The sequence below is a fragment of the Talpa occidentalis genome, unplaced genomic scaffold (genome assembly GCF_014898055.3).
Source record: "Talpa occidentalis isolate TD23 unplaced genomic scaffold, MPIMG_talOcc4v2.1 talOcc4.2, whole genome shotgun sequence".
In the NCBI taxonomy this organism is placed as follows: domain Eukaryota; kingdom Metazoa; phylum Chordata; class Mammalia; order Eulipotyphla; family Talpidae; genus Talpa; species Talpa occidentalis.
In genome coordinates, this window is record NW_023602073.1 from 57,031,076 (window position 1) to 57,044,721 (window position 13,646).

General features: G+C 38.3%; 1 protein-coding gene across 5 annotated transcripts in view; it reads right to left on the reverse strand.

The window, feature by feature from the left end:
* ILRUN (inflammation and lipid regulator with UBA-like and NBR1-like domains) overlaps window positions 1–13,646 on the reverse strand; it is a 93,402-nt gene that overhangs the window by 34,526 nt on the left and 45,230 nt on the right. For 3 of the 5 annotated variants that reach the window (XM_037519549.1, XM_037519548.2, XM_054698733.1), the window contains exon 3: window positions 11,791–11,988. The exons of the other annotated variants lie outside the window; for them this stretch is intronic. In XM_037519549.1, the coding sequence (XP_037375446.1) occupies window positions 11,791–11,988 (198 nt within the window). The remainder of the gene's footprint in view (window positions 1–11,790; window positions 11,989–13,646) is intronic. 5 annotated transcript variants of the gene reach the window in all.

Sequence of the window (13,646 nt, forward strand, 5' to 3'; positions counted from 1 at the left end):
TATGCCTGCATTTATATCAAAATTTAATTTAAAATAGAATATTTGAGCAGTGGTAGTACTTCTAATATTTAGACTACCAAATAATTTACTTAATTCCATCTTAAATATCTTCTGTATTTTTTTTTTTTTAAAGGACCATTCCTTCTGAGGGTATGTTTCCAAGGTGAATTGTAACTTGGGACTCCGATACCTTTCTATAGAGTTAATATGTATGTTTTAAATACTTATAATAATGAGATATAAGGCCCATTGCCTTTTTCTTTTCAGGAACTCAAACCCTATCTTTGACGTAATTAAAGTGCAAAACAGTATTACTGATCATGATTACAGTTACCCTTGGTCAAAGCTTTTCATCCTTGAGATCTCTCATAAAACACTACATTAATTCTGCTCTCCCTTCCCCTTTTCCTAAAAGGGCTTTGTTTCTGCCTTCAAGGAAACTGCTCCAGTCAATATCACCTTCCTCCTGGACCAATGCAAGAACTAGTAAAACTAAATAGTTAACCCTTTCCCCTCAACATTCTCTCCAAAGTGAACTACATGAGCTGCTCAGTCATCACATTCACTGACAAGCCATAGTCAAAAACAGCAGTAAAGCAAAACTTCCTAAATATTACTTCACTCTACTTTTTATTTTAGTTTTCTTCTTCACTTCTTTGATCTTACATATCTTTCCCAACAACCCCTTCCACTTCTTTATAATTGCAGGCCTGCCAAAATATTTTCTGGCTCAAATGTGAGCACACAACTTTGGGTACATAACCAGCCTGAAGTGGGTCTGACAACATCTATACAAAGAAGATCTTAGGGCTCACTCACAGCCATCTGGACTTCTCAATTGTAAAAAGGACTCAATCTCTACTGTCAACATCCCAAATCCAAGTGGCACATTTGTTAAAATCAATGAACCTACACAAACACATTATCAACCTAAGTTCATACTTCACTCTTGTACATTCAATGTAATTTGACAAATGACATGCCATGCTTCCACCACTATAGTGTCACACAGGATAGTTTCACTGCCCTAAAAAGTCTCTACACTCTGCCCGTTTATCTTTCCTTCTACCCAACCCTGGGTAATTAGTGATTTTGTTTTTTATTGTCTCCGCAGCATCTGTGTAGGAGTTGGAATCATAAAGTATGCAGACTTTTCTTTTTTGTTGTTTTTTTAAAAAGATTTATTTATGCATACAAGAACTGGGGTACGGGCCAGAGGTGTGGGGGGGGGGTGAGAGGATTCACCAGAGACAGAGTGGGGAGCAGAACAGTCAGATCTACTGAAATACACTGCTGAGGGGAGCAGTGGGCGAGTCAGGAGAGGTCTGCTGCGCCATGTGGGTAGCTCCCTGGCCAGGGATCGAACTCATGCTACAGTGGCTGTGGTTAGCGTCGCTGGCTGCATCTTAAGCCCTGAGCCACCAGGGAGGCCCCTAATATGCAGACTTTTCAAATAGGCTTCTTTCATGTAAAATATGTATTTAAAGGTTCTCTATGTCTTTTTATAGATTGAAAGCTCAGTTCTTTTCAGTGCTTAATAATATTCCATTGTTTGAATGTACCACAGTATATATCCATTCACCAAATGCTGAACCTTTTGGCTGCTTCCAAATTACAGCAATTATGAATAAAACTGCTATAAATATGATGAGTATTTTAGCTTTGTAAGAAACTGCTGGGCTGTCTTCCAAACTGGTTATAACACTTTGCATTCCCACCAGCAATAAGGGAGAATTCTTGTTGTTCCACATCCTTTCCAGTATTTGGTATCGTCAGTGTTTTGGATTTTGGCCATCCTAATAGGTATGCAGTTGTATCTCATTTTAATTTTTATTTCCCTGATGACATATTATGTAGTGCATCTTTTCATGTCTTTTTGCCATCTGTATATCTTTTTGGTAAGGTACCTACTGAGGTCTCTAGCCCATATTTTAATTGTATTGGTTATTTTCTTATTGTTGAGTTTTAAACATTCTTTGTATATTTTGGATATTAGTCCTTTATCAAATTTGTCTTTTGCAAATATTTTCTCTGTCTGTGGCTTGTCTTCTCATTCTGTTAAAGACTATTTTTAAGATTATCTTTGCTCCTTTCAGTTGACCATACCCTAATGAACAAACAGTTTCCTGAGTTCTGTGATCTGCTCTAGCATGTTATTTAAAACTAAAGAGGGGATCAAGGGAACTCTGATTTATAGTGAGTCAGAAGTACAGGTATAAATAACTTGAGCTTGCCACTAGCACCTGATGTCTGAGGAGGTGGCAGTCACAGGAACCACCAATCTATAACTGATTGGTCAGAAGCACATGTAATAATCTGGACAGGCAACTGCTGTCTGAAGAGGAGGGCAGTCCTTACCCTGTGGAATCTAAAGCTGTCTTCAGGTAGACAGAGTCAGAATTCAGCTGAATTCCTAGACATCACCATGTTAAGGTGGTGACCAAGAATTGCTTGATGGTGTGAGGCGGTCTCCGTATACACTCATGTTAGATTTGGGTCCAGGAACCCTGTTCAGCACCTAACAATAGGCTTCAAAATACATGAACTCAAAACTGATAGAACCAGAAGTTGAAATAGCTAATTCCAAAACTGTAGTTGGCACCTTTAATGCTCCTTTCTTTTGGAACAGAACTAGTAGACAACCCCCCCCTCAAATCAAAACTGATATAGAGGAATTCAACAACAGCAACAACCAACTAGATCTGACATTTACAGAACACTCCACCCAGCAATACCAAAATACACATTCTTTTGAGGTACAACTGAAATACTGATGAAGTTAAAGAATCATCTCTTAGGTCATAAAAACCTTAACAGATTTAAAAGAACTGAAATCATACAAAGTACTTTCTTTGGCCACAACAGAATCAGACTAAAAATTATTAAACAAGATTAACAGAAAAGTCAAACACTTAAGAATTAACACACTTCTACATAACCCATGGATCAAACAGGAGGACTGAAAAGAATTAGAAACTATTTTGAACTGTATGAAAATGAAAATACAGTATTTCAAAATTTGTAGTATGCAACTACTCCCTTGCTTAGAGGGAAATTTATAGTTGCTACAGCCTAAATACATTTGTGTGTCTCCTTCCACTCCCAAATTCTTATGTTGAAACCTAATTCCCACTGTGACTGTAGCAGAAGGTGGGATATTTGGGAGGTAACTGAGCAGGCCATGGGGCTGGAGTCCTCATGAATGGTGTTAGTGCCCTAAAGAACTCCCCTGCCCCTTCTGCCGTGTGAGGAGATAGTGAGAAGACAGTTATTTATGGACTAGGAAATAAGTCCTCATCAGACACCAAATCTGCCAGCATCTTGATGTTAAACTTTCCTGCCTCTACAACTGTAAGAAATAAAAGAAACTGAAAAAAGAGTACAATAAACACAAACTAAGCCGAAAGAAGGAAATAATGAAATTAAGAGCAGAAATCCATGTAACTGAAAACAAAAATCAATGAAACCAAAAGCTGCTTCTTTGAAAATACCAATAAAAGAAATTTATCAAAATTATTAAAGAAAAAAGAGAGCAGAAACACAAATATATAGAGTAAATTAGAGGGATTATCACCACAGACACAGAAAGCATTAACACGATAAAGGAACAACTCTATACACATAAAGCTAATAATTTCATGCAAAGAACCAATTCTTAGAAATTCCCCAAAATCACTTACAATGAAACAGATAACCTGAACATATCGAAAACTATGAAAATAAGCCAACTTAATAATTAAAATCCTTTCAAAAAAAGAACCCTGCAGGCTCAGATGGTTTCACTGGCAAATTCTTTGAGAAGAACATTATCACCAAATTTCTATATAATTTCTTATAGGGGAAAAAAATGGCACAATATACTAGAGTTTACAGTGTACTGTCCACCAGGGCAGGCCACGAGCCACATGTAGTTACGGAGTCCTTGCAATGTGTCTAGAGCCACAAGTTGAAATAACATTTTGGCTATATTGAGGTTAAAAACAAAGTATCATAGCGCCTCCCCTCGTGGCACAGAGGTTGAGCACTGGGTTGCAAAGCTGCCCTCAGCCTCTGCAGCACTGGTTCGATCCCCGACTGCCAGCGAGGGTCCCAATGGTGCAAAGACCTCTCCTGCTGCCCGCTGCTCACTTCAGCAGTGAATTTCGTCACTCTGCCTGTTCTGTTCCCCACTCTGGCTCTGGTGAATCCTCTTACCCTCCCGCGCTTCTGACAGTACCCATTGCTTGTATAAATAAATCTTTAAAAACAAAGAAAGTATCATAAAACACTCTGATTTCCAAATATAAAAGAGAAATGATAAAACTAAAAAGGAAAAGTTACTTTAAATTACCTACTAAGGCAAAGCTTAACCCACTCTAGAATTCAATTGCTTTCAAGAACATCTCAAAACAAAGTACAAGTGAAACTCTTCAAAACCTTAGGAAGAAACTAGAAGGATAATAATTACTACAAAGCAAAATGCAGAGGTTAACAGGCTCACTGTGCATTCCTTCCCTGAGCTGTATGTCCAATATTGACATTCTCTTTGTAAATAAAGGAAAGTATAAACACTTTAAAGACAAAAGGACAAAAGAGAGCTTTTTATAAGTATTTTTCCAAGATAAAGATTATAAAATAAAGTTGCTTCTAAGTGGTATCTTTTCTATTCTAAGGAAAAATCCATTAGAACACTATGTGGCTGGTGTAAAAGCATCATTACAGAAATAGAACACAACTTGCTTTTATTTATTTTTTTTAAGATTTATTTATTTATTTATACAAGCACTGGGTAGAGTCAGAAACAAGGGAGGGTGAGAGAATTCACCAGAGCCAGAGCGGGGGGGGGGGGGGGGGGGGGGGGGGGCGGGCGCGCAGAGCAGGCAGAAGGACCTAAGTACACTGCTGAGGGGAGCAGCAGGAGAGGTCTGCGCGCCATGTGGGACCCTCCTCCGGTGGTGGAGGAGCAGCCGGCAGCCGGGGATCAAACCGGTGCTGCAGAGGCTGCGGGCAGCTTCGCAACCCAGCGCTCAACGGCTGCGCCACAGGGGAGGCCCCAACACAATTTGCTTTTAAATGAGAAGATTCCCACCTTCAAATACAGGATTAATGGGAGATTGCTAAAACTAAAGTAGCAGTCTACATTCTCAGCAGTAATTAAAGAATATAAACTGCATCAGAAAACCTAAGATAAAAGGTAATGCTTAAAAAACCCTGTACTTTAAATACCAATAATCATTCTGTTAAAAATTAATCACACATTTTTCAGTAGCTTCATGCCACAAACCGTTAAGTTAGGTAGTCACCGAGATTTGAAAGGAAATCAATTATGCTTGCTTCCTAATTTGTAAGTGACACTCTGGTCTGATTCAGACCACAATGGTGCCTACTAAAAATTCTCACCACAAAACAATTCAGAAAAACCTTCAGAATTTCTCATCTGAAACAATTTCAGCATATTTGCAAACATTTCTTTTGTGATGGGGAAATGTATGCATCTTGGCCATTGTAAAACTTAACTCCCCTCCCCCTCACCCTGACTTTAGCATTTCTGAAATAAAAATTTAAATATGTTCATTTAATATGGTAACTTCTTTCCCTCAGAAAAGTAACCATTACTCCAGTGATGCATATGAAAATTACTGTCACATAAGAATCAAAGAAGTGCAGTAAACTTTATATGTAAATGTTTTACTGTGATAGGCTATATTATATTTTCTAAGTAACTAAATACTTTTTAAGTACATTCAGCCTCAGTTATTGCCCTCAGTATACACACAAAAAAGTTGAGGATATACATACATACACACACATAAACATGTAATTATATGTACTTAAAAGCAAATTGTGTCAAATCTGTGTTAATCTGTGAATGGTCAGTGGCTTTACAACTATTTTTTAATATTAAGTGTAAGAATATTTTAATGGAATTATATTTGAATAAAAGATATATTTAAGGAACTGTTAACCGCCAAATTGAGAATCCTTAGAACCTAATATTCCAGAACAAAGAAGTTTCTGTTAACAGAAGGGCTCGTGCTACCATAAGGAAAAAAGATGTTAAAAAAATAAAAATGGAAATACCACATGTGCCAGCAATGCCGCTTTCTAGGTATTTACCCAAAGAACATGAACACACTGATAGGAATAGACTTCCGCACTCCATGTTGATAGCTGCATTGCTCAGTCATGGAACCAACCTAACAGTAAATAAACACTACTCACAGCTGAATTGCAAAGTAGTTAAAACATGCGATACTTCATACAATGACAGGCAAATATTTTATTTACTATGCTTTATAAAGGATCACTTTCATCTGATTTCTTGATTTTCCATACTCTATGGAAAACCGGGACCTACAAATTTGAGTTTTAGAGGCCAATCTAAACAGAACAGCCATTTCACAGTGCCTCTGACTCACGTGGAATTACCTTGACATGACCACCAGACAATCACCACCAGTTGATGGCAGCACAACCAACAAAAGACAAGCTTTTCTGAAGTCAAAATAATCTATCTCCTTATAAACTCAATGTATACCTTCTAATGTGAAGTTGTTTAAGAATTTCAGATCTTGTTTACATTTTAAGATGTCAACTGTACAAACATTTTCCATACAAGTCACAATCAGTTTAGGCTAGCATTTCTATTTTCAAAAAAGCTATCTGCTGGTTTCAAGGATTACTCATATTTCTGATATTGGGGAATTCTAGAGATCAGAATTGAAACAGAGAGTATCTAATTGAGGACCTTCTACATGCAAATGAAGTAATCTTTTAGACAAACATAAAAGAGGGAAGTTCAAAAGGTAGGGTTAATAGGCAAAAGGGCAAAAAACCTGACGAAATGCCAAGTATCACAGCATCCAAATAAAAGACACCTGTGTAGATGCTACAGGAAGTCCGTTTAAAACCAGAATTTCTGGGGTCTCCCCTGGTGGCGCAGGGGCTGAGCGCTGGGCTGCAAGGCTGCCTGCAGCCTCTGCAGCGCAGGTTCGTTCCCCGGCCACCGGTGAGGGTCCCACAAATAAATAAATAAATAGATAAATAAATCCAGAGTTTCTGTTAGAACATAGAATGAGGAGGGACAATCCCACACCACCATCCTAGGGAGAACATTCAGGAAAACAGAGCAGCTGAAAAACTAAGAAAGGCTTTAGGAAATAATGTGATTTATAAGCACCCAATATGCTTCCTAGCTTAACTGTGGGACAAACAGGGGTTTGGGAATTTAATAAGGAAAGTTCCATTTCTAACCTCTGAGAAACTAAATGAATAATGCATATGTATTTAATCTACCCTATGTGAATGTCCTTAGGGACTCATACAAAGTATTTAACAAGAAGAGCTATTTTAAGTGGAAAAAACCCTCAGCACCATGTGATAACCAGAATATCACCTGATCTTACTTTACTGCGTAATAAGGACTCCTCGATTTAGAAGGAGCCATCCCAGTGCAGGGTAAATCTCTCCTGTGGAATTCTGTTAAGAGTGAGCTCTACCAGGGGAAGAGAATGCATGTACTGTTGTAATCAAGGCCAACACGGACCACACTCATGCAGTGTACCCCATCTTAAGAATCCATTGTCCTTCAGGAAACTTGTCTCTAGTAGTAGACAAGAGCTCCTTAGAAAACAGTGATCTTTACCCAACTACCTGTCACCCCCAACAATGTCGAACCCCATCCTCATTCTCATACTCTGAAAATGGAGAGGATTTGGGGACCACCAAACCCTAACCCTCACCAGACCCTAACAAGTATCAATAACCTGGAAACAAAAGTTTCCTTGTGAACTCCATGCAGTAGTGAAGTGTCAAATTAATGACAAAGATTATAAATTAATGACAAAGATTATAAAACCACTTTTGTTAACAACTACTATAACTTATGGATAATAACCTTTACTAAACCTTAGACAAACACAAATTCTCTCTGACAGGTTCCTCATGCATAATATGTAGTTAACATTCCTTAATAAAGTAATTTATAATGCAAAAAGTCCAATACAATGTCTGACATACTGTATATATTAGGTAACAAGTCGGTTTAAGGTCTAAGAAGCCTAAGTCAGAAAAAAGAGGATAAAATAAAAAATTAGGGTTTGAAAGTAAATCTGCCAATAATAGAACTCAATCAAGTCGATGAACCAATGCTGATTCACTGAATTTGCAGATGCATCTCAATCAGTAATGTGACAGGGGTAGAATTACATGTGGATTTCTGATAGTGGCAGGACCTGTTGGAACCCCAAACCTATGAGTTGGTTCAAGGGTCAATTCTATAGCAAAAATTCTTCTGGGAAAGAGAAATAAGTTAAAACAACAAAAGCGTTATTAAAAGAAAGGACTGATTTTCTCTAGAGAAGACCATCTAATAAAGACTATAGAAGAGACCATCCCACCAAAAACAAAACACAAGCTTTGTTAAAACAGAAAGATGAGGCACAGAGAAGTAGCTAATTTTTCTAAATTTGGGCCCAGGTATCCAAGTCCTACATTGCTAACACCGCCCTACTACACTCCAAGAGCTATCAAGCTAAAAATGAGCAGAAAAAGTGCAAAGAATAAGCATGATCAATGTGGCAGTTTATTTTTTCCCCACATGTTCACAGTGTGGTTTCATGTGTATTATATTCACTTCATGACGTTTAGTTAACATTTCTGCTACCAAGATGTGTTTTATCTCTAGTATTGAGATATAATTGACATATATCACTATACAGCATAATGTTTTGACATAACACATAGTGTGCAATGATTACAATAAATTTAGTTAGGATCCATCATCTCATATAGATATAGTCAAAAGAGAAAGCAAAACACAGAAGAAAAAAATTTCCCTAGTGATGAGAAATCTTAGGATTTACCCTCGTAACAACTTGGCTATATATCACACAGCAGTGTCAGCTATAGTCAACATAGCTCCCTAGTGCTGACTTATCCTGTAATTGCAAGTTTGTACCGTTTAAGCAACGTTGTCCAAATTACCCTCCCCGCCACCCACCTCAGCAAAATCTGATCTTTTTCCAAGTTTTTTTTCCTTTTCTTTTTTTTAAGAATCCACAGGTAAGTGATATCATAGAGTGTCTTTCTGTAACTCATCTCACTTAGCATAAAGCCCTCAAGGTCCAACCAAGATGTCACAAATGGCAGGTTTCCCTTGTTTTGGGTTTAAATATTCTATTGTATGTGTATGCACACACGTGTGTGTGCATACTATATAGCTATATATACTAAACTGTTTTATTGATTAATCTGTTAGAATATGTTTTATAATCAACAGAAATGTGGATTCAATGAAATACAGCAGTTTGTAAAACAGAACTACATTCTTTGCTAGAGCAAATGAAGGATTTGCAAATACAGTTCAGAGAGCCCTGGAGGTCCTCTCAGAGAGCAGGCCAGCACAGGTGAAGGAGGCTCCAGATGCAACAAAACCAGTTTCATTTTTATCTCTTCCCTTTCTTGGAAGGGTCATTCAATATGCTTTTTCAAGGAAAGCATTCTACTTATTAAGAAAAACGCTTAGAAACCATAGAATCAGATGAATTATTAAGATCCCTTGAAGGATTAGATTTCAAAGTCCTAAGAAACAACTTACAGAGTATAAGATCAAAAAGACTTTAAACTCTTTAATGCCTCCAAAGCTAGTACATTTACTCTACCTACCTCTAGTATTAGAGAGGGATGTTACAAGTAACAAATTTAGTGTTGCACATAATGATATTTTTAATTTAACACTGAAAACAAACTTTGTATTATGAAGTCTTTATAAACATGACTATAGCTCTCAAACACTGGAAAATGTTATGAAGCAATATCTTTGCATCAAAGGGATTTTTTTTTAAGTCATTTATGCTGTTACCCTCCTCCCATAAAAATGCTGACATTCATTAAAAAAAACCTACTGAGCAGTTACTCCAATCCGCATTGGACTCAACTTTTTGAAGAGTTACAAAGATAAATGATTTCTGTACCATCTTTAGTTTTAAAGACAGTATGAGATAAAATCAAATAAACTGGGTAAAAGAAGTGCTAAAGAGAGGCAAAGAAGTGAGAAGAGAGAACCCAATGGGAGAAATTACTTCCAAATGTTCAGGAAAGAAGATTCTTAGGAGGGGTGATCTGAAAATATACTCTAGAATCTCTTCATTCTGATATAAGAGTACACATTCATTTGTTATTCAACAAACAGTTTGTGGTCTAGTAAGAGAAAAGGATAAACAAACAAATAAGCAAGTATAATAACAAGCATGTGCATAATATTAATGAAAAAGGGAGAGACGAATTTCCTTGGGGCACTGAGGAGAAAAAGCAAAGGGGGAAGGAAAGGACAAGTGGCTTCATTAGGGCTCTGAGAATAAACAGGAGCCAGCTAGAAAGAAAGAGATATTTCAGGCAATGGAAACATGAGCAAGGACATGAAAGAAGTGAAAGCATGTGGTGTCTTTGGGGACCAGGTGTGGGGCAACAGGAGGTGAGAGAATATAAAACTGAAAAGGAGGACAGGTCAGATCATGAGGAGCATTAAGCTGGTGCCAAGGAGTTTGGCTTCATGACAGTAGGTGTAACAATTTTAGGCAAAAAATAATGTCACATAAGCACTGTTAAGATATCCTTTGTAGTATTAAAAATTTTGAGGCTGTAAAAATGTTGTAAGTTTCCACTGGCTACAGATGTTAATTCCAAGACCCCTTGAAGTAACTCCAAAGGTCCTACTGGCTAGGAGTCCAGTTAAGAGTGCTCAGAGAGCAGAACTATTTATTTTTAAATCTCTCAGAGATGGGATATAGTAGAGTAAGAATTTATTTCTGATTAAGAATGATAAAAAAGAACAAAAGATGACAACAAGGTTTTTGGCCTAATCATCTCAGTGGAGCCATGGAATACTGATAAGAAAAATGGAAGCTTTGTCTGGGAGATGTCAAAATTCAAAAATCTACTGAATAGCCATGCATTCTGTCTATAAAAAGTTAAAACACAGGTTTAGAAGTCCCCAAAAGAAGAGCCACAGATATGAATTTGAGAGACACTGGTGACAACTGAAGCCATGTGGGTGGATGAAGTCACTGACCATGAATGGGACCCAGAGTGGAATCTAGTAATCCTGGGGAAAACATGTGACTAGACAGAGAAAGAACATCCAGAGGAGGAGGAGAGGAAGAGCAGAAACAAGAGAAGTGTCATGTGAATCTAGGAAAGCAGACATTTCAAAACACACTGGTAATAGGGTACCAAACGACAGAGGGCCAGGCAGTAAGAAGATTGTAAAGTGGCCACTGGGTTTGGAAACTGAGTAGTCACTAATAAACTTTCACTGGGTTGGGTAAAGGATAGATTAGGTTGAAGAATAAATGGAAAATGAGAGAAGACAACGAGTATAGATCACTCTGCTCAAAAAACCTGGCAAGAGAGAGAATGACAATCAGCAGTTTGACAAGTTGGGAAAGTATGCACATTTTAGGCATTAACCTGTTTTCTGATTTGTGTCTAAAGACTATGAGAACAAGGACTGTCTCCAGTATTCTTACAGCACCTACTGGATATTAAAAGCAGCAGCACTACAAAATCATTGTTAGAATGTAAAACATAACTCATACACTTCACTAAATTTTAACTAAATTTGTAGTGTAAAAGGGAGTGTACTAGACTGAACCAATTAGGCAGTCATTAAATTCAAGTCATTACTCCCATGGCGTGACTATTTAAAAGAAGTCACACCCTCCTGTGTCATTTGACAGGCTCTGTGAGCAATTTTGCTCTATGATGTTACTTTTAATTCCTTCGCCCTGGGCTGCACAAGGACATACTCACCTCCATAGTAGAGTCCTGTAGCAGTGCACATCCGCCACTGTCCCTGATACATTCCTGCTCTGCTGGGGCTGCACATCTGGACGCTGACATCTGCAATCTCTTGGGGTTCTAGCGATCTCACCATCACCATGTTCACATGTCCAAATTGGTCTCCCCCGACATATTTAAGACAAACCCCTGGAGGCCAGGCCTCTGCCCCTGAGTTCAAGCAAAAGAAAAAAATGTTAGGCAATTTGTGGTCCTATGCTGGGTGTAGGTCATTACAAAACTGCAGAAGAGGTATCTCTGTCTCTCATACATATGTAAACCTACTCACATATCCTTGAACTACCTAACAATCTCACATACCTGATTGCAAAGAATTATAAGAAACAACTTATATCAATAGTCTATTCCTAAGAGAAGGCAATACAAGCAAAGGCAAAGCAGTTCCTCAAGAAGCTGTGTTCCAGATGACCCCAGAGAAAGCCGCGCATCACAGGGACCTACAGAACCTAAGAATGATGTGTGCAAAGAATCATGGAGATGGGGCCTCCGTGGTGGCACAAGGGGTTAGGATGTAACCTATGAAGCTATTCGCAGACACTGCAGCACAAGTTCGATCCTCAGCCGGCCAGGGAGCTACCCACATGGCACAGCAGACCTCTCCTGACTTGCCCGCTGCTCCCCTCAGCAGTGTATTTCAGTCAGCCTGCCTGTCTGGTCCCCTCTGTCTCTGGTGAATCCTCTCACCCCTCGCACCTCTGGCCTGTACGCCAGTTCTTGTATGCATAAATAAATAAATCTTTAAAAAAAAAAAAGAGTCATGGAAATGAAGAACAGGCCTACTTCTCTGGAGGGCTGTGTTCTCTACTAAGGGCAACACATGCCCATTTTCACTCGAACTTTTAAAACTGACATCCAAAGTAAAAATATATTTAATTGTCCCCAGTTTTCCCATTGAGGCAAGAGGATGAAACACATGAGAAGCAATTTTTTCATTATTTTCATTTAAAAGCTGCTTTTTAAAAAACAAAAAAAAAAAAACCCTGTCTTTTCCCTGATGCATGACTTTTCTTCTAGAGTCTTTAAGGAATCTTGAGGACCTCTGAGGCTCAAAAGACTCAGCAAAATCAGACATACAAGCAAAATTTTTTGTTTTCAGGTTCAAACAGCGTGGGAAAATATGGAGAATATGGGGTCACCTCCACGGATGATATCAACGCACTGTGGTCTCAGTCAGATATGCTTGTAGAAAGGACAGGCATGGCAATGGAGAAATGGCTTTGGCAGGAAAAGTCCTCAGCTAGAAGTGGCAAAGATCTTGTTTGGCAACTACTATTTCTGTGTATCTATTTTCACGTAAACTAATTCAAAATAGATACAGTGACTAGATGTCATCTTTCCTGCAAAGTCTATCCAATATATTCCTTTTTACTGTAGACAGGAACCTCTATGTATTTATCTTTTGGGGGGAGGCATTCATTACGAAAATAAATCACTATGAAAGCTGGACACGGCAGAATTCTCAAGATACAGCAAGCTTGAAATTTAGCTCCCAATAGTACTCTAGGATACCTTGGTGCCAGGCAGGTTTTGATATACCTGATAGTTTACTACTGAAAAGGGAACCAGAGGGAAAAGCAACCAGAATTCTACTGCTGAGATCTTAGCCTCATTATGAACAGACCCCTCTGCAGCACTTGGGTCTTAAGGATTAGCGGGTGAAGGTGTCTGTTTTTCAGACACTATGTTTTTGTCTTACCTTCTTTAAAAACAATTTGCCACCAATGTACCTCTTAACACCATAAAGGGCAAGAGCTGCTGGTGGAAAGGTTGTGATGATATACTAGCAACACTTGCAAATTCTGTTTTTC